The 22,886-nt window shown below is 51.8% G+C and overlaps 1 protein-coding gene across 1 annotated transcript in view; it reads right to left on the minus strand.

Annotated features, from left to right (window-relative positions):
- LOC122561372 (inorganic pyrophosphatase-like) overlaps nucleotides 1-11,831 on the minus strand; it is a 46,545-nt gene extending 34,714 nt beyond the window's left edge. Inside the window, exons 1-2 of the mRNA XM_087999147.1 lie at nucleotides 11,731-11,831; nucleotides 3,173-3,237 (exon numbers count right to left, since the gene is read on the minus strand). Of these exons, the coding sequence (XP_087855273.1) occupies nucleotides 3,173-3,237; nucleotides 11,731-11,794 (129 nt within the window). The 5' untranslated portion in view covers nucleotides 11,795-11,831. The remainder of the gene's footprint in view (nucleotides 1-3,172; nucleotides 3,238-11,730) is intronic.
- Between the last annotated feature and the right edge of the window lie 11,055 nt (nucleotides 11,832-22,886).

The raw sequence follows: 22,886 nt of genomic DNA on the forward strand, positions 1-22,886 counted from the left end.
AGAGTATTTTGTGATACTTAATTAAGGATCAAGTGAAAATAACTGAGTATGAAATTACAGGACAGATGTCAATACAGACTATAAACTGGTCAGAATGCAGGAACAGAGTGGTTTAGGAATTCATTCAGTTATTTAAAGTAGACAGTGACTCCCCACAGAAACTGTTTGGAGGGCACTTCTGTTCACTGTGAATATTTTGGATATGAAGTTGAAAGAAACACTATCATAATAGTCAACAGTTGAGGATTACAGAAGCTGCAGATACGTATGGATAAATTGTTGAATGTCAGTAAATGCGAGGTGGAAGGTTTCAGCACCATTAGGTAAGGCAAGAGATTCCACAGAAATTACAGGGCAAAAGCTCAGCCCAAGTAGTGTTTAAATTGCAAGTGAGCAACCCACAACCCTTACCCTAACATCAGTAATTATATTCTGTTCTCCTCCATATGTTTAACTAGTTTCCCTTTAAATATATCAATGCTATTTATCTCAGCCACTCCTTGTGGTGGCAAGTACCACATTCTAACCACTTGGAATAATGCGGTTTCTCCTCAATTCCGCTTTAGATTTATTGGTGACTACCATACGTAAGGTCCCTTGTACTTGCCATTTCCTTAACTGCAAACAAATGGATTTTGACTTTGATCCTCAATTTCACCAGCTTTGATGGAAGTGAGTGCAGGCGCTGAACAGAGGACAGTGGGATCATTCACAGAAACATGGTATATTTTGTACAGATGAAAGGGTATAAAATTAGAAGGGTAACAAAATAGATTAAAGAGAAAGTTGGAACACGAGGTTTTTTTTTAAAAAAAAATTTTAAATACATTATCATGATGTCTAGTCTATCAAACCCAAATATAATTTTGAAGTCCTCCGGTAACAGATAATCACAACCATTCCTCCCAGTTCTGGTATCATCATTTTAAATTTTTTTGTCTTTTCCAATGTTTCTATAATCCTTTTTGTATGATGCATTGTGCACTTAACCCAACTTCTACTTTTCAGTATTATTGTTCTTAAAAAAAAAAGAATCACATTGATACAGCTTTATTCATCTGCTCAGTAAATTCCCCCTTATCTGGATCTTAAGCACCTGGAATTCTCATGCAATCAATATCCGAGGTGAGAAAGGGGGATTCCCAATTTCTAGGATCCAGATAAAATCCCTGTTATCTGGAAATTGGGAATCCCCCTTTCTCACCTCGGATATTGATTGCATGAGAATTCCAGGTGCTTAAGATCCAGATAACAGGGATTTTATTATATTAGCAATTGGAATAGAATAATGAATCAGAAGATTTATTAAAACTATTTCAAGACTTGTCTTATCCATAAAGATAGAATCGCTTACCTTGGCCAGGTATTTTGCCATTTCAAATTTCCTCTGTTCCTTTATCCTTTTTACAAAACTTAATTCCCAAGGAATCAGTGACCTCCTTGTTGTTCTTACCAACACACATCCGGCAGTACCAAGGTTGAGCCCACATTGCTGATGAAGACCTTATGGTTGACGTGTCAACTCTCCTGCTCCTTGGATGCTGCCTGACCAGCTGTGCTTTTCCAGCACCACACGTTTTGACTCAGACCACTAGCAAGTGCAGTCCTCACTTTCTCCCAGTGCCAATGTAATGCCAAGCATTACTGCCTCAGCACCTGGGACCCAGGTTCAATTCCAGCCTTGGATGACTGTGCGAAGTTTGCCCCGTGTCTGTGTGGGTTTCCTCTGAGTGCTCCAGTTACCTCCCACAGTCCAAAGATCTGCAGGTTAGGTGGATTGGCTATGCTGAAATTGTCCTGTAGCGTTCAGGAATGTGTAGGCTAGGTGAATTAGCTAGGGTGAATTAGATGTGGGGTTATGGTATACCATAGCGTGCTGGATCTGAGTGGGATGCTCTTCAGACGGTTAGTGTGGACATAATTGGATCCTTTCGCACTGTAGGCATTCTATGATTCTAAGTTGCCTGTATCGATGTAGCAAATAAGGTAGTTTCAAAGACATGAGAGAGCAGACTGATTTTAAAAAGTACCTTATAGAACAAGAGCTAGGAGGGGTTTGGGAGTGTCAGACATTAAAAACCGCACCTCAAGTGATTAAACTATTCAAATATTCATGAAATCTTGAGTTTTATGAGAATAGGTGTAGAATGTAAGAGTCAAGATGTAATGGCAAATCCACATAGTTGGAGTACGGTGTGCAGTTTAGATCTCATATTATATGCAGAATGTTAACCTGATAAAGATACAACACAATGCCAAGCAGAAGAGTAAAGTGAAGACAGATTCGAAATCAGAGCTTTTTACGTTCAGAAATTATACAAAAGCTAAATTTATGAATGGATGGGACAGGATAGATAGAAACATTGATTTAAAGTCTAAATGAGGGGAATGTCTTAATAAGGTAAAGACAGAGGCTGGATTGGGAGACAGTGGATGTTATAGCCATAGATTGTGATTGCAGCAAAGACCATTTCAGTTATTTTAGCAGCTAAAGGAAAGAGGGACATCCAATAGCATACAGCTTAACCATGTGGAAAAATAACTACAACAAAATCTATTATGGGTTGTGATTTCAACAGGATTTTGCATTTGAGACTCAGCTCAATTCATGTACAAAGCACAAACGACCAAAGTTCTGGCAAATACATAACATTGGCTATTGTAAAGGAATGCTTTAGGTAGATTATAGATCAGATCAGATTACCTACAGTGTGGAAACAGGCCCTTCGGCCCAACAAGTCCATACCGACTCTCCGAAGAGTAACCCACCCAGTCCCATTTCCCTCTGACTAATGCACCTAACACTACAGTCAATGTAGCATGACCAATCACTTGGTCTACACATCTTTGGACTGTGGGAGGAAACTGGAACACCCGGAGGACACAGAATGTGCAAACTCCACACAGACAGTCACTCAAGGCTGGAATCGAACCTGGGACCCTGGCACTGTGCTAACCACAGAGCCACCGTGCCACCCCCACAGGTGGCATTCAATTATAATTGAATGATAGTCAACAGTCAGGATCCGGGTGAGAGGCACAAAGCAATCAATGGATACTGTTATATGGACAACTCAAATCTCTGATTATAAGGCCCTTGACTGTCTAGTTCATCAACTAAAGCACATTAATTGATGCAGAGAGTAGGAAAGACAGCACGGCATATAATTACCTCAGTTCTTGCTGCATACAGTGGGATATCATGGAATGGAGACAGGAACTGACCCTGGGCATTGCCTTGAACAGAAACACAAGGGTCAGAAAGACACTGGAAGTAGTCAGTCATTAGATATCTCCACACCTGAAATGCCCCATTAACTCAGATGCATATACTCAATCCCAAATACCCCACCCATATCTTGTCAGCCACCCAAAACCTCAGACAACTTCCAAGCCACCAAATATCCCACTCAACCCCTTCCCCAACCTAGGCCTCCTGAAAGACCAACTGCAAAACCCTCAAATATCCCAGTCAACATCTGAAATCCTGATACCACTGTCCCACCTGTCAGTCTCAGTCCTTTCTCCACTTGCATACCTCCACAACAGGAACTCTCCATCACCTCTCCAAACCACTCTCTAAGAAACACACAGTTTCCACTCCCTCAAACAGGAACAAATGGAACCCTCCACCTTCTGGTTCCTCTTGGTCCTTCACACTCACTCACTCAGGGATGACATACTCACCCTCAGTATCCTTCTCACCATCCCTTTCCCAGCTCTCTGCCTCACCTCCACCCACCCACCCTCCCTGCCTCACCTCCACCCACCCACCCTCCCTGCCTCACCTCCACCCACCCACCCTCCCTGCCTCACCTCCACCCACTCACCCTCCCTGCCTCACCTCCACCCACTCACCCTCCCTGCCTCCACTCACTCACCCTCCCTGCCGTCACTCACCCCCCCTCCCCTCCACTCACTCACCCTCCCTGCCTCCCCCCTCCCCTCCACTCACTCACCCGCCCTCCCCCCCTCCCCTCCACTCACTCACCCGCCCTCCCCCTCCCCTCCACTCACTCACCCGCCCTCCCCCTCCCCTCCACTCACTCACCCTCCCCCCCCTCCCCTCCACTCACTCACCCTCCCCCCCCTCCCCTCCACTCACTCACCCTCCCCCCCCTCCCCTCCACTCACTCACCCTCCCCCCCCCTCCCCTCCACTCACTCACCCGCCCTCCCTCCCCTCACTCACCGTCCCTGCCTCCCCCCCTCCCCTCCACACTCACCCTCCCTGCCTCCCCCCCTCCCCTCCACTCACTCACCCTCCCTGCCTCCCCCCCTCCCCTCCACTCACTCACCCTCCCTGCCTCCCCCCTCCCCTCCACTCACTCACCCTCCCTGCCTCCCCCCTCCCCTCCACTCACTCACCCTCCCTGCCTCCCCCCTCCCCTCCACTCACTCACCCTCCCTGCCTCCTCCACTCACTCACCCTCCCTGCCTCCTCCCTCCCCCTCCACTCCCTCACCCTCCCTCCCCTCCACTCCCTCACCCTCCCTCCCCTCCACTCACTCTCCCTCCCTCCCCTCCACTCACTCTCCCTCCCTCCCTCCCCTCCACTCACTCACCCTCCCTCCCCTCCACTCACTCACCCTCCCTCCCCTCCACTCACTCACCCTCCCTCCCCTCCCCTCCACTCACTCACCCTCCCTCCCCTCCCCTCCACTCACTCACCCTCCCTCCCCCTCCCCTCCACTCACCCTCCCTCCCCCTCCACTCACCCACTCACCCTCCCTCCCCTCCACTCACTCACCCACTCACCCACTCACCCTCCCCTCCACCCACTCACCCACTCACCCTCCCCTCCACCCACTCACCCACTCACCCTCCCCTCCACCCACTCACCCACTCACCCTCCCCTCCACTCACTCACCCTCCCTCCCTCCCCCTCCCCTCCACTCACCCTCCCTCCCCCTCCCCTCCACTCACCCTCCCTCCCCCTCCCCTCCACTCACCCTCCCTCCCTCCCCTCCACTCACTCACCCTCCCTCCCCTCCACTCACTCACCCTCCCTCCCCTCCCCTCCACTCACTCACCCTCCCTCCCCTCCCCTCCACTCACTCACCCTCCCTCCCCCTCCCCTCACTCACCCTCCCTCCCCCTCCACTCACCCACTCACCCTCCCTCCCCTCCACTCACTCACCCACTCACCCACTCACCCTCCCCTCCACCCACTCACCCACTCACCCTCCCCTCCACCCACTCACCCACTCACCCTCCCCTCCACTCACTCACCCTCCCTCCCTCCCCCTCCCCTCCACTCACCCTCCCTCCCCCTCCCCTCCACTCACCCTCCCTCCCCCTCCCCTCCACTCACCCTCCCTCCCCCTCCCCTCCACTCACCCTCCCTCCCCTCCACTCACTCACCCACTCACCCACTCACCCTCCCCTCCACCCACCCACTCACCCTCCCCTCCACCCACTCACCCACTCACCCTCCCCTCCACCCACTCACCCACTCACCCTCCCCTCCACCCACTCACCCACTCACCCTCCCCTCCACCCACTCACCCACTCACCCTCCCCTCCACCCACTCACCCACTCACCCTCCCCTCCACCCACTCACCCTCCCCTCCACCCACTCACCCACTCACCCTCCCCTCCACCCACCCTCCCCTCCACCCACTCACCCACTCACCCTCCCCTCCACCCACTCACCCTCCCCTCCACCCACTCACCCACTCACCCTCCCCTCCACCCACTCACCCTCCCCTCCACCCACTCACCCACTCACCCTCCCCTCCACCCACTCACCCACTCACCCTCCCCTCCACCCACTCACCCACTCACCCTCCCCTCCACTCACCCACTCACCCTCCCCTCCACTCACTCACTCACCCTCCCCTCCACTCACTCACCCTCCCCTCCACTCACTCACTCACCCTCCCCTCCACTCACTCACTCACCCTCCCCTCCACTCACTCACCCTCCCCTCCACTCACTCACCCTCCCCTCCACTCACTCACTCACCCTCCCCTCCACTCACTCACTCACCCTCCCCTCCACTCACTCACCCTCCCCTCCACTCACTCACCCTCCCCTCCACTCACTCACTCACCCTCCCCTCCACTCACTCACTCACCCTCCCCTCCACTCACTCACTCACCCTCCCCTCCACTCACTCACTCACCCTCCCCTCCACTCACTCACTCACCCTCCCCTCCACTCACTCACTCACCCTCCCCTCCACTCACTCACTCACCCTCCCCTCCACTCACTCACTCACCCTCCCCTCCACTCACTCACTCACCCTCCCCTCCACTCACTCACTCACTCACCCTCCCCTCCACTCACTCACCCTCCCCTCCACTCACTCACTCACTCACCCTCCCCTCCACTCACTCACCCTCCCCTCCACTCACTCACTCACCCTCCCCTCCACTCACTCACTCACCCTCCCCTCCACTCACTCACCCTCCCCTCCACTCACTCACTCACCCTCCCCTCCACTCACTCACTCACCCTCCCCTCCACTCACTCACTCACCCTCCCCTCCACTCACTCACCCTCCCCTCCACTCACTCACTCACTCACCCTCCCCTCCACTCACTCACTCACTCACCCTCCCCTCCACTCACTCACTCACTCACCCTCCCCTCCACTCACTCACTCACCCTCCCCTCCACTCACTCACTCACCCTCCCCTCCACTCACTCACTCACCCTCCCCTCCACTCACTCACTCACCCTCCCCTCCACTCACTCACTCACCCTCCCCTCCACTCACTCACTCACCCTCCCCTCCACTCACTCACTCACCCTCCCCTCCACTCACTCACTCACCCTCCCCTCCACTCACTCACTCACCCTCCCCTCCACTCACTCACCCTCCCCTCCACTCCACTCACTCACTCACCCTCCCCTCCACTCACTCACTCACCCTCCCCTCCACTCACTCACCCTCCCCTCCACTCACCCACACTCACCCTCCCCTCCACTCACCCACTCACCCTCCCCTCCACTCACTCACTCACCCTCCCCTCCACTCACTCACTCACCCTCCCCTCCACCCACTCACTCACCCTCCCCTCCACTCACTCACCCTCCCCTCCACTCACTCACCCTCCCCTCCACTCACTCACCCTCCCCTCCACTCACTCACTCACTCATCCTCCCCTCCACTCACTCACCCTCCCCTCCACTCACTCACCCTCCCCTCCACTCACTCACTCACTCATCCTCCCCTCCACTCACTCACCCTCCCCTCCACTCACTCACTCACCCTCCCCTCCACTCACTCACTCACTCACCCTCCCCTCCACTCACTCACTCACCCTCCCCTCCACTCACTCACCCTCCCCTCCACTCACCCACACTCACCCTCCCCTCCACTCACCCACACTCACCCTCCCCTCCACTCACCCACTCACCCTCCCCTCCACTCACTCACTCACCCTCCCCTCCACTCACTCACTCACCCTCCCCTCCACTCACTCACTCACCCTCCCCTCCACTCACTCACTCACCCTCCCCTCCACTCACTCACTCACCCTCCCTCACTCACCCTCCCCTCCCCTCACTCACCCTCCCCTCCCTCACTCACCCTCCCCTCCCTCACTCACCCTCCCCTCCCTCACTCACCCTCCCCTCCCTCACTCACTCACTCCTCCACTCACTCACTCACCCTCCCCTCCACTCACCCACCCTCCCTGCCTCCCCTCCACTCACCCACCCTCCCTGCCTCCCCTCCACTCACCCACCCTCCCTGCCTCCCCTCCACTCACCCACCCTCCCTGCCTCCCCTCCACTCATCCACCCTCCCTGCCTCCCCTCCACTCACCTCCACCCTCCCTGCCTCCCCTCCACTCACCTCCACCCTCCCTGCCTCCCCTCCACTCACCTCCACCCTCCCTGCCACCCTCCCTCACCTCCACCCACCCACCCTCCCTGCCTCCCCTCCACCCACCCACCCTCCCTGCCTCCCCTCCACTCACCCACCCTCCCTGCCTCCCCTCCACTCACCCACCCTCCCTGCCTCCCCTCCACTCACCCACCCTCCCTGCCACCCTCCCTCACCTCCACTCACCCACCCTCCCTCCCTCACCTCCACCCACCCACCCTCCCTCCCTCACCTCCACTCTCCCTCCCTCCCTCACCTCCACCCACCCTCCCTCCCTCACCTCCACCCACCCTCCCTCCCTCACCTCCACCCACCCTCCCTCCCTCCCTCCCTCACCTCCACCCACCCTCCCTCCCTCCCTCACCTCCACCCACCCTCCCTCCCTCCCTCACCTCCACCCTCCCTCCCTCCCTCCCTCACCTCCACCCACCCTCCCTCCCTCACCTCCACCCACCCTCCCTCCCTCACCTCCACTCTCCCTCCCTCCCTCACCTCCACTCTCCCTCCCTCCCTCACCTCCACCCTCCCTCCCTCCCTCCCTCCCCTCCACCCACCCTCCCCTCCACCCACCCTCCCCTCCACCCACCCTCCCTCCCTCCCTCACCTCCACCCACCCTCCCTCCCTCACCTCCACCCACCCTCCCTCCCTCACCTCCACCCACCCTCCCTCCCTCACCTCACCTCCACCTTCCCTCCCTCACCTCACCTCCACCCTCCCTCCCTCACCTCACCTCCACCTTCCCTCCCTCACCTCACCTCCACCCTCCCTCCCTCACCTCACCTCACCTCCACCCTCCCTCCCTCACCTCCACCCTCCCTCCCTCCCTCACCTCACCTCCACCCTCCCTCCCTCCCTCACCTCACCTCCACCCTCCCTCCCTCACCTCACCTCCACCCTCCCTCACCTCACCTCCACCCTCCCTCACCTCACCTCCACCCTCCCTCACCTCCACCCTCCCTCACCTCACCTCCACTCTCCCTCCCTCCCTCACCTCCACTCTCCCTCCCTCCCTCACCTCCACCCTCCCTCCCTCCCTCACCTCCACCCTCCCTCCCTCCCTCACCTCCACCCTCCCTCCCTCCCTCACCTCCACCCTCCCTCCCTCACCTCCACCCTCCCTCCCTCCCTCACCTCCACCCTCCCTCCCTCACCTCCACCCTCCCTCCCTCCCTCACCTCCACCCTCCCTCACCTCCACCCTCCCTCCCTCCCTCACCTCCACCCTCCCTCACCTCCACCCTCCCTCCCCCCCTCACCTCACCTCCACCCTCCCTCCCCTCCACCCACCCTCCCCCCCTCACCTCACCTCCACCCTCCCTCCCCTCCACCCACCCTCCCTCCCTCACCTCCACCCACCCTCCCTCCCTCACCTCACCTCCACCTTCCCTCCCTCCCTCACCTCACCTCCACCTTCCCTCCCTCACCTCACCTCCACCCTCCCTCCCTCACCTCACCTCCACCCTCCCTCCCTCACCTCACCTCCACCCTCCCTCCCTCACCTCCACCCTCCCTCCCTCACCTCACCTCCACCCTCCCTCACCTCACCTCCACCCTCCCTCACCTCACCTCCACCCTCCCTCCCTCACCTCACCTCCACCTTCCCTCCCTCACCTCACCTCCACCTTCCCTCCCTCACCTCACCTCCACCTTCCCTCCCTCACCTCACCTCCACCCTCCCTCACCTCACCTCACCTCCACCCTCCCTCCCTCACCTCCACCCTCCCTCCCTCCCTCACCTCACCTCCACCCTCCCTCCCTCCCTCACCTCACCTCCACCCTCCCTCCCTCCCTCACCTCACCTCCACCCTCCCTCCCTCCCTCACCTCCACCCTCCCTCACCTCCACCCTCCCTCCCTCCCTCACCTCCACCCTCCCTCACCTCCACCCTCCCTCCCCCCCTCACCTCACCTCCACCCTCCCTCCCCCCCTCACCTCACCTCCACCCTCCCTCCCCCCCTCACCTCACCTCCACCCTCCCTCCCCTCCACCCACCCTCCCCCCTCACCTCACCTCCACCCTCCCTCCCCTCCACCCACCCTCCCTCCCTCACCTCCACCCACCCTCCCTCCCTCACCTCACCTCCACCTTCCCTCCCTCACCTCACCTCACCTCCACCCTCCCTCCCTCACCTCACCTCCACCCTCCCTCCCTCACCTCACCTCCACCCTCCCTCCCTCACCTCCACCCTCCCTCCCTCACCTCACCTCCACCCTCCCTCCCTCACCTCACCTCCACCCTCCCTCCCTCACCTCACCTCCACCCTCCCTCCCTCACCTCACCTCCACCCTCCCTCCCTCACCTCACCTCCACCCTCCCTCACCTCACCTCCACCTTCCCTCCCTCACCTCACCTCCACCTTCCCTCCCTCACCTCACCTCCACCCTCCCTCCCTCACCTCACCTCCACCCTCCCTCCCTCACCTCCACCCTCCCTCCCTCACCTCCACCCTCCCTCCCTCACCTCCACCCTCCCTCACCTCACCTCCCTCCCTCACCTCCACCCTCCCTCACCTCACCTCCACCCTCCCTCCCTCACCTCACCTCCACCCTCCCTCCCTCACCTCACCTCCACCCTCCCTCCCTCACCTCACCTCCACCCTCCCTCCCTCACCTCACCTCCACCCTCCCTCCCTCACCTCACCTCCACCCTCCCTCCCTCACCTCACCTCCACCCTCCCTCCCTCACCTCACCTCCACCCTCCCTCCCTCACCTCACCTCCACCCTCCCTCCCTCACCTCACCTCCACCCTCCCTCCCTCACCTCACCTCCACCCTCCCTCCCTCACCTCACCTCCACCCTCCCTCCCTCACCTCACCTCCACCCTCCCTCCCTCACCTCACCTCCACCCTCCCTCCCTCACCTCACCTCCACCCTCCCTCCCTCACCTCACCTCCACCCTCCCTCCCTCACCTCACCTCCACCCTCCCTCCCTCACCTCACCTCCACCCTCCCTCCCTCACCTCACCTCCACCCTCCCTCCCTCACCTCACCTCCACCCTCCCTCCCTCACCTCACCTCCACCCTCCCTCCCTCACCTCACCTCCACCCTCCCTCCCTCACCTCACCTCCACCCTCCCTCCCTCCCCTCACCTCCACCCTCCCTCCCTCCCCTCACCTCCACCCTCCCTCCCTCCCCTCACCTCCACCCTCCCTCCCTCCCCTCACCTCCACCCTCCCTCCCTCCCCTCACCTCCACCCTCCCTCCCTCCCCTCACCTCCACCCTCCCTCCCTCCCCTCACCTCCACCCTCCCTCCCTCCCCTCACCTCCACCCTCCCTCCCTCACCTCACCTCCACCCTCCCTCCCTCACCTCACCTCCACCCTCCCTCCCTCACCTCACCTCCACCCTCCCTCCCTCACCTCACCTCCACCCTCCCTCCCCTCACCTCCACCCTCCCTCCCTCACCTCACCTCCACCCTCCCTCCCTCCCCTCACCTCCACCCTCCCTCCCTCACCTCACCTCCACCCTCCCTCCCTCACCTCACCTCCACCCTCCCTCCCTCACCTCACCTCCACCCTCCCTCCCTCACCTCACCTCCACCCTCCCTCCCTCACCTCACCTCCACCCTCCCTCCCTCACCTCACCTCCACCCTCCCTCCCTCACCTCACCTCCACCCTCCCTCCCTCACCTCACCTCCACCCTCCCTCCCTCACCTCACCTCCACCCTCCCTCCCTCCCTCCCCTCACCTCCACCCTCCCTCCCTCCCTCACCTCACCTCCACCCTCCCTCCCTCCCTCACCTCCACTCACTGTTCCCTCTATCCTCTCTCTCTCCTCCCCAATCTCCCTCTCCTTCACTCTTTCTTTCCTTCCTCTATCCTTCTGTCTCGCTCCTCCATCCACCCTCTCCTCTGACTTCCATACTCCTCTCCACCTCACTCCCTGACTCACTCAGGAACAGGCGGTAGGTGCCGGTGTGCTCTCGGCCACGCTCTTCCCTCCGATACCCCGCCATGGCTGCACTGACACAGACACTGACACTGACACCGCCCCCCCCCCCACGTCAGTGACACACCCTCCGGTAACGTCATCACGCCCGCTCGAGGACACATCAGCGACACACCCCCGTGCGATTCAACGCCATGACGCAACGACACGGGCTCCTGGCCCGCCTCCCCAATGTTGACGCCATCACGCTGCGTGCCCGCCGTCCTGTCCAGAGGGCATCGTCTGACGTAACCCGCAGTTGCTGTCACCTTTGACCCGTGGGGTTGGGTGCGCCCTGAGTCGGTCTGTAGAAATGATCTGTGCGCGGTGTGATTGCAGACCAGCATCAGGATGAGGTGTTAGTCAACCGTGCGGTGCATGCAGCCCAGAGATTGATGGAGAAAAACTGTAGTACACAAAAAAGTAGGTGGAAAGGCCGGTTTTGAGATGGACTCAGTCTACAGCGAGGTATTGTATTGATAGGTTAATGATCAGGAGCTGCTCCTTGGATGCTGCCTGAACCACTCTGCTCTTCCAGCACCACTAATCCAGAATAATGATTAGGAGGTGCCAGTGTTGGACTGGGGTGTACAAAGTTACAAATCACACAACACCACAGAATGTATAATTTATAGAGTTATAGGCTATAAATTCTGTGTCTTACAATTGTGTCCTCCACAACCGCCTGATGAAGGAGCGGTGCTCTGAAAGCTAGTGCTTCCAATTAAACCTGTTGGACTACAACCTGGTGTTGTGTGATTTGTAACTTTGAAAGGTTAAGTAAGTGGGCAAGAGGTTGACAAATAAGAGTATGACGTTGGTAAATGCGAAGTTGTTCATGCCAGAAGGGAGAACATAAGGATAATTATTATCTAAATTGTGAAAAGCTGGAGAAAGCTGTAACACAAAGGGACTTGGGTGCACAAACACAAAACACTAGCACACAGGTGCAGCAGGTAATCAGGAAGACTAATAGAATGCTGGCTCTTATTTCAAGGGGGGTGGAGTTTTAAGAATCGAAAGTTTTACTGAAATAGTACAAGATGCCAGTAGGACCTCATCTGGAGAACTATGGGCAGTTTTGGTCCCTGTATTGAGGGAAAAATATTTCATTACATTACAGTTTCACTAGGATGATTCCTGATATGGAGGGATTGACGTGTGAGCAAAGGCTATAACAGGTTAAGACAACTCACTGGAGTTTAGAAGAATGGGAGGTGAGGTCATTGAAACATGTTGGATTCATAAGGGTAAATGCTGAGAGGATGTTTCCACTAATGAAAGAGTCCAAGACCAGAGGTTGTTGATCGGAGGAGGAATCAAGGGTTTACAGTGGAAAATGCAGAAAAATGAATGTGAGGTTTACTGGATCAGCTGTGAGGGGTTGAATGGAGTTATAGTCTTATGGAACCTGCACAGTGAGAGCAGCATTACAGGAGGCTGATTGGCCCATTGTTGCCATGCTGGCTCTCTGTAGCAACCTAATTGGCCCATTCTTCTGCTATCTTTCTGTGGTCTCAAACACAATCTATCATTCCCATCCTTACTCTGTTCCAGAGCAGTGCCCAAAAGAGAGACCCCTGGTTTTTGGACAATTCCAGTTTTTGACTGGTTGAAGTTTCAGATTCAAAAATGTTTACAGCACAGAAGAAGGCTATTTAGCCCATCATGTCCAAAAGACAATAAAGATCTGACCAGACTAAAATCAATTTTTAGCCCATAATACTATTGTATCACAAGTGAGTGGTGCTTAAATGTTCTTACCCACCCTGACCATTTGCTCATAATCCTATACACCCCTGTCAATTATCCTCTGTCAGCCTTGAATGTTTCCTCATAGCTCAGACTCTCTGGGCAGCATCCTAGTTAATCTCCTTTGCATCCTCTCAGCATGATCAGATCCTTCTTATATGTGGTGACTATCACTGCATTTAGCTGCTCCACTTGTAACATAACCAGTGTTCAAAGTTTGTGAGAAGATTTGTAGGTCGGGTGCTCGTTGCTGTGGTTCTGTACGCCAAGCTGGAAGTTTTTGTTGCAAACGTTTCGTCCCCTGTCTAGGTGACATCCTCAGTGCTTGGGAGCCTCCTTTGTAATCATTAAAAACACGGAAATAGAGAAAACACACCGGATAATCAACTCCACACTCAAAGGAATTCGATTCACGAGAGAGGAAGAAAAGGATAACCAACTCCCATTCCTAGACGTGAGGGGACAGAGAACACCAAACGGAGAATTCACCACAAAGGTACACAGGAAAGCCACACACACAGCCAAGTCCTGAACTATGAAAGCAACCACCCCAATACACACAAACGAAGTTGCATCAAGACACTATTCAAAAGGGTCACAACACACTGCAGCACACCAGAACTGCAAAAAGAGGAAGAGGAACACCTATACAAGGTATTCGCCAAAAACGGATATCCTCGCAATTTCATCAACAGATGCCTAAGGGAAATTCAACGGGACGAGGACATGCCGCAACCCAAAGGACTAGCCACAATACTATACATCAAGAACATCTCTGAAATGACAGCCAGACTACTGCGACCACTGGGACTTATAACAGCACACAAACCAACAGCCACACTCAGACAACAACTCACTAGAACGAAGGACCCGATACCCAGCATGAGCAAAACTAATGTAGTGTACAAAATCCCATGCAAGGACTGCACAAAACACTATATAGGACAAACAGGAAGACAGCTAACGATCCGCATCCACGAACATCAACTAGCCACGAAACGACACGACCAGCTATCCCTAGTAGCCACACACGCAGGCGACAAGCAACATGAATTTGACTGGGACAACACTACCATTATAGGGCAAGCGAAACAAAGAACAGCCAGGGAGTTCCTAGAAGCTTGGCACTCATCCACAAACTCCATCAACAAACACATCAACCTGGACCCAATATACCGGCCACTACAGTGGACAGCTGAAACTGACAACCGGAAGCAGCAGGGACAGGCCACTATAAATGCCGGAGGAAACACCACAGAAGCGCTTTACAGGAGGCTCCAAGCACTGAGGATGTCACCTAGACAGGGGACGAAACGTTTGCAACAAAAACTTCCAGCTTGGCGAACAGAACCACAGCACATAACCAGTGTTTTATAAACAGTTCCAGCATAACCTCAACCTGTATTCTATATCTTAGTTAATAAGGTCAAGTATCCCATAAGTCTACATAACCACCTTATCTACCTGCCCTGCTACTTTAGGGCTCTGTGGATATGCAGAAGGTCCTCTGATCTCCAGATCCTTTCCTTATTAACCTTCCCCAAGTGCATTATCTCACTTTTCCATTTGCTGCTGCTCTGCTCATCAGCTGATCAGTTCATTCTTTTCCTCATGCAGTTTAAGCCTATCCTCATCATTATCAATTTTCATGTCATCCTTAAAGTTATTGATCACGCCCCCTACATTTCAATCCAAATCATTCTGTGAATCCCGCACAGTCTCACACAGGGCAGCTCGCACCTTCAATGCATTATCTGGGCTGACATGACAACATTTGTTAAAGTTCACTTGAGAATGTAACTTTTTAAAAAAGTTTTGCAATTTACATATGAAACAAACATGGTCATTCTAAAAGACAGGATGGCTCAGTGGTTACCACTGCTTCAGCACCAGAGACCTGGGTTCAATTCCCCCCTTGGGTGACTGTGTGGAGTTTGCACATTCTCCCCGTGTCTGTGTGGGTTTCCTCCGGGTGCTCTGGTTTTCTCCCACAATCCAAAGATGTGCAGGTCAGGTGAATTGGCCATGCTAAATTGCCCGTAGTGTTAGGTGCATTAGTCAGGTGTGAATGTAGGGGAATGGGTCTGGGTGGGTTGCGCTTCAGAGGGTCGGTGTGGACTTGTTGGGCCAAAGGGCCTGTTTTCACACTGTAGGGAATCTAATAAAATAAAATGAGAGAGTTAACAAACAGTCCGGGTCTTTTACAATATATAATTTCAGTTACATCACATTGTAAACCTTTGTTATGAATTCTGTGTCTTACTCCACAACCACCTGATGAAGGAGCGGCGCTCTGAAAGCTAGTGCTTCCAAATAAACCTATTGGACTATAACTTGGTGTTGTGTGATTTTTAACTTTGTCCACCCCAGTCCAACACCGGCATCTCCAAATCTTCACTTTTTGGAACATGGTCATTCCAGGATGTTGATAGGGAGGATTTCAGCAATAGTAATGCCTTTCAATGTCAGAGGAAGATGGTCATTATTTGGCACTTCTGTGGCGCAAATGTTACTTGCCATTTATTAGGCCAAGCCTAATTTTTGTCAAAGTCTTGCTACATATCAAGACAGAATGCTTCAATATCTGACAAGTTGCAGATGAACTTTGTGCAATCATCAGCAAACAACCCCATCCTTTATGATGGAGAGAAGATCTTTGATGAAGGTGGTTGGTCCTTGGGCACTGTCCTGAAGAACTCTCACATTGATTTCCTGGGACTGGGATGATTGTCATCCAATAACCACATTCATCTGTTTTTGTACTAGATGTGACTCCAGTGAGTAGGCTCATTTTAAAACATTAATTGATTTAATTAATACTGGCAGAGCTTTAATTGATTTAATTAATGCTGGCAGAGTTAGTATTTATTGTCTATCCCTAGCTGCCACTGAGATGAAGAGATGGTGAAGGAGGGGTAGCAAGGTGGCTCAGTGGTGAGCACACTACTTCACAGCACCAGGGACCCGGGTTCAATCCCAGCCTTGGGTGACTGTCTGTGTGAAGTTTGCACATTCTCCCTGTGTCTGTGTGGGCTTCCTCTAGGTGCACCAGTTCCCTTCCACAATCCAAAGATGTGGGGGTCAGGTGAATTGGCCATGCTAAATTACCCATAGTGTTCAGGGATGGGTAGGTTAGGTGCATTAGGCAAGGGTAAATGTAGGATAATGGGGTGGGGGAATGGGTCTGGATGGGTTACTCTTTAGAAAGTTGTGTGAAGGTTGGACCAAACTGCTTGTTTCCACACTCTAAGGATTGTATTCAATTCTTTCCTAAATGCCTTCTTGAAGCGCTGAAGTCCATTTTAATGTTGTTATGGTTCTGTTCGCCGAGCTGGGAATTTGTGTTGCAGACGTTTCGACCCCTGTCTAGGTGACATCCTCAGTGCTTCGGAGCCTCCTGTGAAGCACTTCTGTGATGTTTCCCCCGGCATTTATAGTGGTTTGTATCTGCGGCTTCCGGTTGTCAGTTCCAGCTGTCCGCTGCAGTGGCCGGTATATTGGGTCCAGGTCGATGTGCTTATTGATTGAATCTGTGAATGAGTGCCATGCCTCTAGGAATTCCCTGGCTGTTCTGTGTTTGGCTTGTCCTATAATAGTAGTGTTGTCCCAGTTGAACTCATGTTGCTTGTGATCTGAGTGTGTGGCTACTAAGGATAGCTGGTCATGTCGTTTCGTGGCTAGTTGGTGTTCATGGATGCGGATCGTTAGCTGTCTTCCTGTTTGTCATATGCATACCATGAACACCAACTAGCCACGAAACGACGTGACCAGCTATCCTTAGTAGCCACACACTCAGATGACAAGCAACATGAGTTCGACTGGGACAAAACTACTATTATAGGACAAGCCAAACACAGAACAGCCAGGGAATTCCTAGAGGCATGTCACTCATCCACAGATTCAATCAATAAGCACATCGACCTGGACCCAATATACCGGCCACTGTAGCGGACAGCTGGAACTGACAACCGGAAGCGGCAGATACAAACCACTATAAATGCTGGAGGAAACATCACAGAAGCGCTTCACAGGAGGCTCCCAAGCACTGAGGATGTCACCTAGACAGGGGTCGAAATGTCTGCAACACAAATTCCCAGCTCGGCGAACAGAACCATAACAACGAGCACCGAGCTACAAATCTTCTCCCAAACTTTGAACATTCATTTTAATGTAGGTTGACCCACAATGTTGTAATGGAGAAATTTTCAGGATTTTGACCCATTGACACCAGGAATGGTGATATATTTCCAACTCTATGCTGAGTGACTTGGCAGGGAACATGCATGTGGTGGTATTCCCTTTGTCCTTCTTGATGGTACTGGTCATGAGTTTGGAATTCAGTGATGCAATTGAATACCAAAGGGTGATGGTAGATTCATTCTTGTTGGAGGTGGTCATTCTCTGGCCTTTGTGTGATGTGAATGTTAATTGCCATCTGTCAGCCCAAGCAAGGTTAGGGTCAGGTCTTGTTGCATTTATACATTGACTGCTTCAGTATCTGAGGAGTTGTGAATTAAACTGAATATTGTGCAGTCATCAGCGAACATTTCTACTACTGGTTTTGTGAGGGAAGTTCATTGATGAAGAAGCTAAAGATGGTTGGGCCAAGGACGTAACCCTGAAGATTCCTGCAGAGAAGAGCTCAGGTGACTGACCTTCAACAATCTTCCTTTGCAATGGGTATGATTCCAACTGGCTGAGAGTTTTTCCTTGATTTCCATTGACTCCAGTTTTGATGGAGTTCCTTGATGTCACACTCAGTTAAATGTGATATTTAGAGCAGTACTCTTACCTCACTAGCCTGGGAAGGTGAGTTAGTAAAAGGCAAATTTAGAAGTATTTTTATTGTAGAAAATCTGATTTTTTTAATGGTGTTTGTGGATATGTGATTCTATTGGTTAATAACTTTAATAATGGACATACTGAATTTAGTACACCCATTGAATACTATGATTGTTCTTTGTTAGATAATGTACACTTTACAAAAACTGGAGTCGAGTCAAGGCCTTGCTGGCCTAACAACAAATGCTGGAAAGAATGGAAATCTTTAAAATTAAATGAAAGTCATCAACTGCTTGTTTTAAGCAGATTCCTCATGAAGACCTTATGCTCTAAACATTGTCTCTCCAGCTCCTCAAATGCTACCTGACCTGCTGTGCTTTTCCAGCACCACACTTTTTGACACTGCCTACTTTGATTTGATTAGATTAGATTAGATTCTCTACAGTGTGGAAACAGGCCCTTCGGCCCAATAAATCCACACCAATCCTCTGAAGAGTAACCCATCCGGATCAGTTTCCTTCTGACTAATGCTCCTCACACTATGGGCAATTTAGTATGGCCAATTCACCTGATCTGCGCGTCTTTGGACTGTGGGAGGAAACCGGAGCACCTGGAGGAAACCCATGCAGACATGAGGAGAATGTGCAAACTCCACACAAACAGTTACTTGAGGCTGTAATCGAACCTGGGACCCTGGTGCATAAGTAAATGCATGTATGAAGAAGGCTTCTAGACTTGAGACATCTTGTGATGTAATGCTTTGTACAGAAAGTGAAAGTTTTGCATTTAATATATTTGAACATTTGGCTGTAAAAGTGAACTTTAATTTTTATTTAATGGGGGATCTTACTCTTAGTTATTTTTTTAATCAACCTGTTCATAGAAGTCTGGAGTAGGTGGGAGTAGTGATAGTGACCCTACCTGTAAGCCCTCTTGGCTTACAGGTAGGGTCACTATCACTACACAATAAGAGACCTCTTAATCTATTAATTGTATACAAATTGTATGCAGATTAAAATCATCAACCCAGGATAAGGATTCACTTGAGCTAGAATATATAAATAAGCAAAAAAAAGAAAATATTCACAAGTTCCAAGATGGAGGATAGGGAAAACTTTGGAAAAAAAAAGTCAAAACAACAGCAGTTTTAAAAGGGAGAAGCACAGACAAAGGAAGCACATGGTGCGGACAGTGCAGGAGAGACAGAGAGAGAACCTGCACAGTTACTGTCCTTGCTGTTTTGAATTCATGTATCACTGGACATCGGACTGCGTCTGGGAAAATTAACAAAATTCACGACTAATCTTGGAGGAACCTGTTTGGGCGAAGTTCTCAGCACAGAATCAGATAAGTTAATTGTCGTTTTAAATGAGTCCAACAGAAAGGCTGCAGTAGTGAGTAGAGTGGGTTTTTTTCTTGTTTATATGTTTTTGGAGATATGTCTCTTGATTAAATTTAAAATATACGCCATAGCTATTAATTTAACCTGGGACAGTGTTTTGTAGAGGAATAAAACGGTGTTATTTTCTGGGTCTGAAGATTGTGAAGGAGTAAATATGACCTTTAGTACAGTGATATGGACCTCTTGTCAGCTGTGGGAGTTTAAAGAGAGTTCAAGGGTTAATGCAGATTATATCTGCCATAAATGCTGTTGGATGTAAATCTTATCAGATAGAATGGATCAGTTGGAGAGAGAGTTAGAGGCAATGAGGAATTTGCAACAGCAACAGTATGTGATGGATGGCAGTTATAGGAAGGGGGGAATGTCCCAGATACAGTCACAGAGATGGGTTAACTCCAGGAAGGGTAAGAGAGGTAGGCAGCTAGTGCAGGAGTCTTTTGTGTATATACCCATTTCAAACAGGAATGCTGTTTTGGAAAATGTAGAGGGTGATGGATTCTCAGGGGAACGTAGCACGAACAGCCAAGTTTCTGGTATTGAGACTGGCTCTAATGCAACGAGGGGTACTTTGGCTTCCAAGAGATCAATTGTGTTAGGGGACTCTGAAGTCCGAGATACAGACAGACATTTTTGTGGCCAGCAGCAAAAAAGCAGAATGGTGCGTTGTTTCCCTGGTGCTAGGATCAACGATGTCTCAGAGAGGGTGCAGAACGTTCTCACGGGGGAGAGGGGCCAGCAGGAGGTCATTGTCCACATTGGAACCAACGACATAAGAAGGGAAAATGTTGAGATTCTTAAGGGAGATTACAGAGAGTTAGGCAGAAATTTAAAAAGGAGGTCCTCGAGAGTAGTAATATCTGGATTACTCCCAGTGCTACGAGCTAGTGAGGGCAGGAATAGGAGGATAGAGCAGATGAATGCATGGCTGAGGAGCTGGTGTTTGGGAGAAGGATTACATTTTTGGATCATTGGAATCTCTTTTGGGGTAGAAGTGACCTGTACATGAGGGACGGTTTGCACTTAAATTGGAGGGGACTAATATACTGGCAGGGAAATTTGCTAGAGCTGCTTGTGAGGATTTAAACTAGTAAGGGGGACATGGGGGGTGGGGGTTGGGACCCAGGGAGATAGTGACGAAAGAGATCAATCTGAGACTGGTACAGTTGAGAACAGAAGCGACTCAAACAGTCCTACCTTGTCCCTGCTTGTCCTGACTAATAAATTAAACTATTTATTTCAATGCAAGGGGCCTAACAAGGAAGGCAGATGAACTTAGGGCATGGTTAGGAACATGAGACTGGGATATCATAGCAATTACAGAAACATGGTCTCAGTTGATTGTTACACAAAAAAAACCTGGCACTGGTATTTTTAGACTTTTAGGTCAAAAAGATGCTGGTTAATGCAGTTATATAAGTCAGGGAAAATGTAGAGCAAAGTCTTGGAACCACAGTTTTTTAATGTAATATTTTAGATATAAATTGTTATCAACCCTTCCTGCACTGCATTCATACTCCTGACACTATCCCTTTGTAGCTAAACTCCATGACTCTGTTTTTCAGGGCTACTAAAATTCAGGCACGTATCTTAAGATTGTACATAATTGGAATGCGAATATGAGTGGACCATCTTGCAAACGTCCCTAGCTGCAGCCTAGATTTTTTAAATGCAGGGAATGAGGGCAATGTCACCAATTGTTTCTCATTCCTAATTGCTCACTAGGCCATATGAAAGGGCAGTTAAGAGTCAACCAGATTGCTGTGAATGTGGCATTGTACATGTGCAGGTCAGTTAAAGGTGACTTTGTTCCATAATGGGGATTAGAGAACCAAAAGCATTTTACAATAATAATGAATTCACATTTCGCCGTCTGGTCAAAAGGACTTTCGACTCAAAATATTAACACTGATTTTATTTCCAAAGATACTGTCAGACCTGTTGAGTTTTTCCAGCATTTTCTGACAGTAATTAGGTCGTTCCTTGGAACACCTTTTTTCATCCTGGAGGTCTGTGACCAGTGGAGTGCCACAAGGATCAGTGCTGGGCCCTCTATTTTTTGTCATTGACATAAATGATTTGGATGCGAGCATAAGAGGTACAGTTAGTAAGTTTGCAGATGACACCAAAATTGGAGGTGGAGTGGACAGCAAAGAGGGTTACCTCAGATTACAACAGGATCTGGACCAGATGGGCCAATGGGCTGAGAAGTAGCAGATGGAGTTTAATTCAGATAAATGCGAGGTGCTGCATTTTGGGAAAGCAACTCTTAGCAGGACTTATACACTTAATGGTAAGGTCCTAGGGAGTGTTGCTGAACAAAGAGACCTTGGAGTGCAGGTTTATAGCTCCTTGAAAGTGGAGTTGCAGGTAGATAGGATAGTGAAGAAGGCATTTGGTATGCTTTCCTTTATTGGTCAGAGTATTGAGTACAGGAGTTGGGAGGTCATGTTGTGGCTGTACAGGACATTGGTTAGGCCACTGTTGGAATATTGCATCCAATTCTGGTCTCCTTCCTATTGGAAAGATGTTGTGAAACTTAAAAGGGTTCAGAAAAGATTTACAAGGATGTTGCCAGGGTTGGAGGATCTGAGTACAGGGAGAGGCTGAACAGGCTGGGGCTGTTTTTCCTGGAGCTTCGGAGGCTGAGGGGCGACCTTATAGAGGTTTACAAAATTATGAGGGGCATGGATAGGATAAATAGACAAAGTCTTTTCCCAGGGGTCGGGGAGTCCAGAAGTAGATGGCATAGGTTTAGGGTGAGAGGGGAAAGATATAAAAGAGACCTAAGGGGCAACCTTTTCATGCAGAGGGTGGTACGTGTACGGAATGAGCTGCCAGAAGTTGTGGTGGAGGCTCGTACAATTGCAACATTTGAGAGGCATTTGGATGGGTATATGAAGAAGGGCTTATGCCCGAAACGTCGATTCTCCTGTTCCCTGGATGCTGCCTGACCTGCTGCGCTTTTCCAGCAACACATTTTCAGCTCTGATCTCCAGCATCTGCAGACCTCACTTACTCCTGGGTATATGAATAGGAACGGTTTGGAGGGATATGGGCCTGGTGCTGCCAGGTGGGACTAGATTGGGTTGGGATATCTGGTCGGGATGGATGGGTTGGACTGAAGGTCTGTTTTCATAGAACATAGAACATAGAACATAGAACAATACAGCACAGAACAGGCCCT

The sequence above is a fragment of the Chiloscyllium plagiosum genome, unplaced genomic scaffold (genome assembly GCF_037043375.1).
Source record: "Chiloscyllium plagiosum isolate Xiang-an unplaced genomic scaffold, Cpla_swu_hap1 HiC_scaffold_22, whole genome shotgun sequence".
NCBI lineage: Eukaryota > Metazoa > Chordata > Chondrichthyes > Orectolobiformes > Hemiscylliidae > Chiloscyllium > Chiloscyllium plagiosum.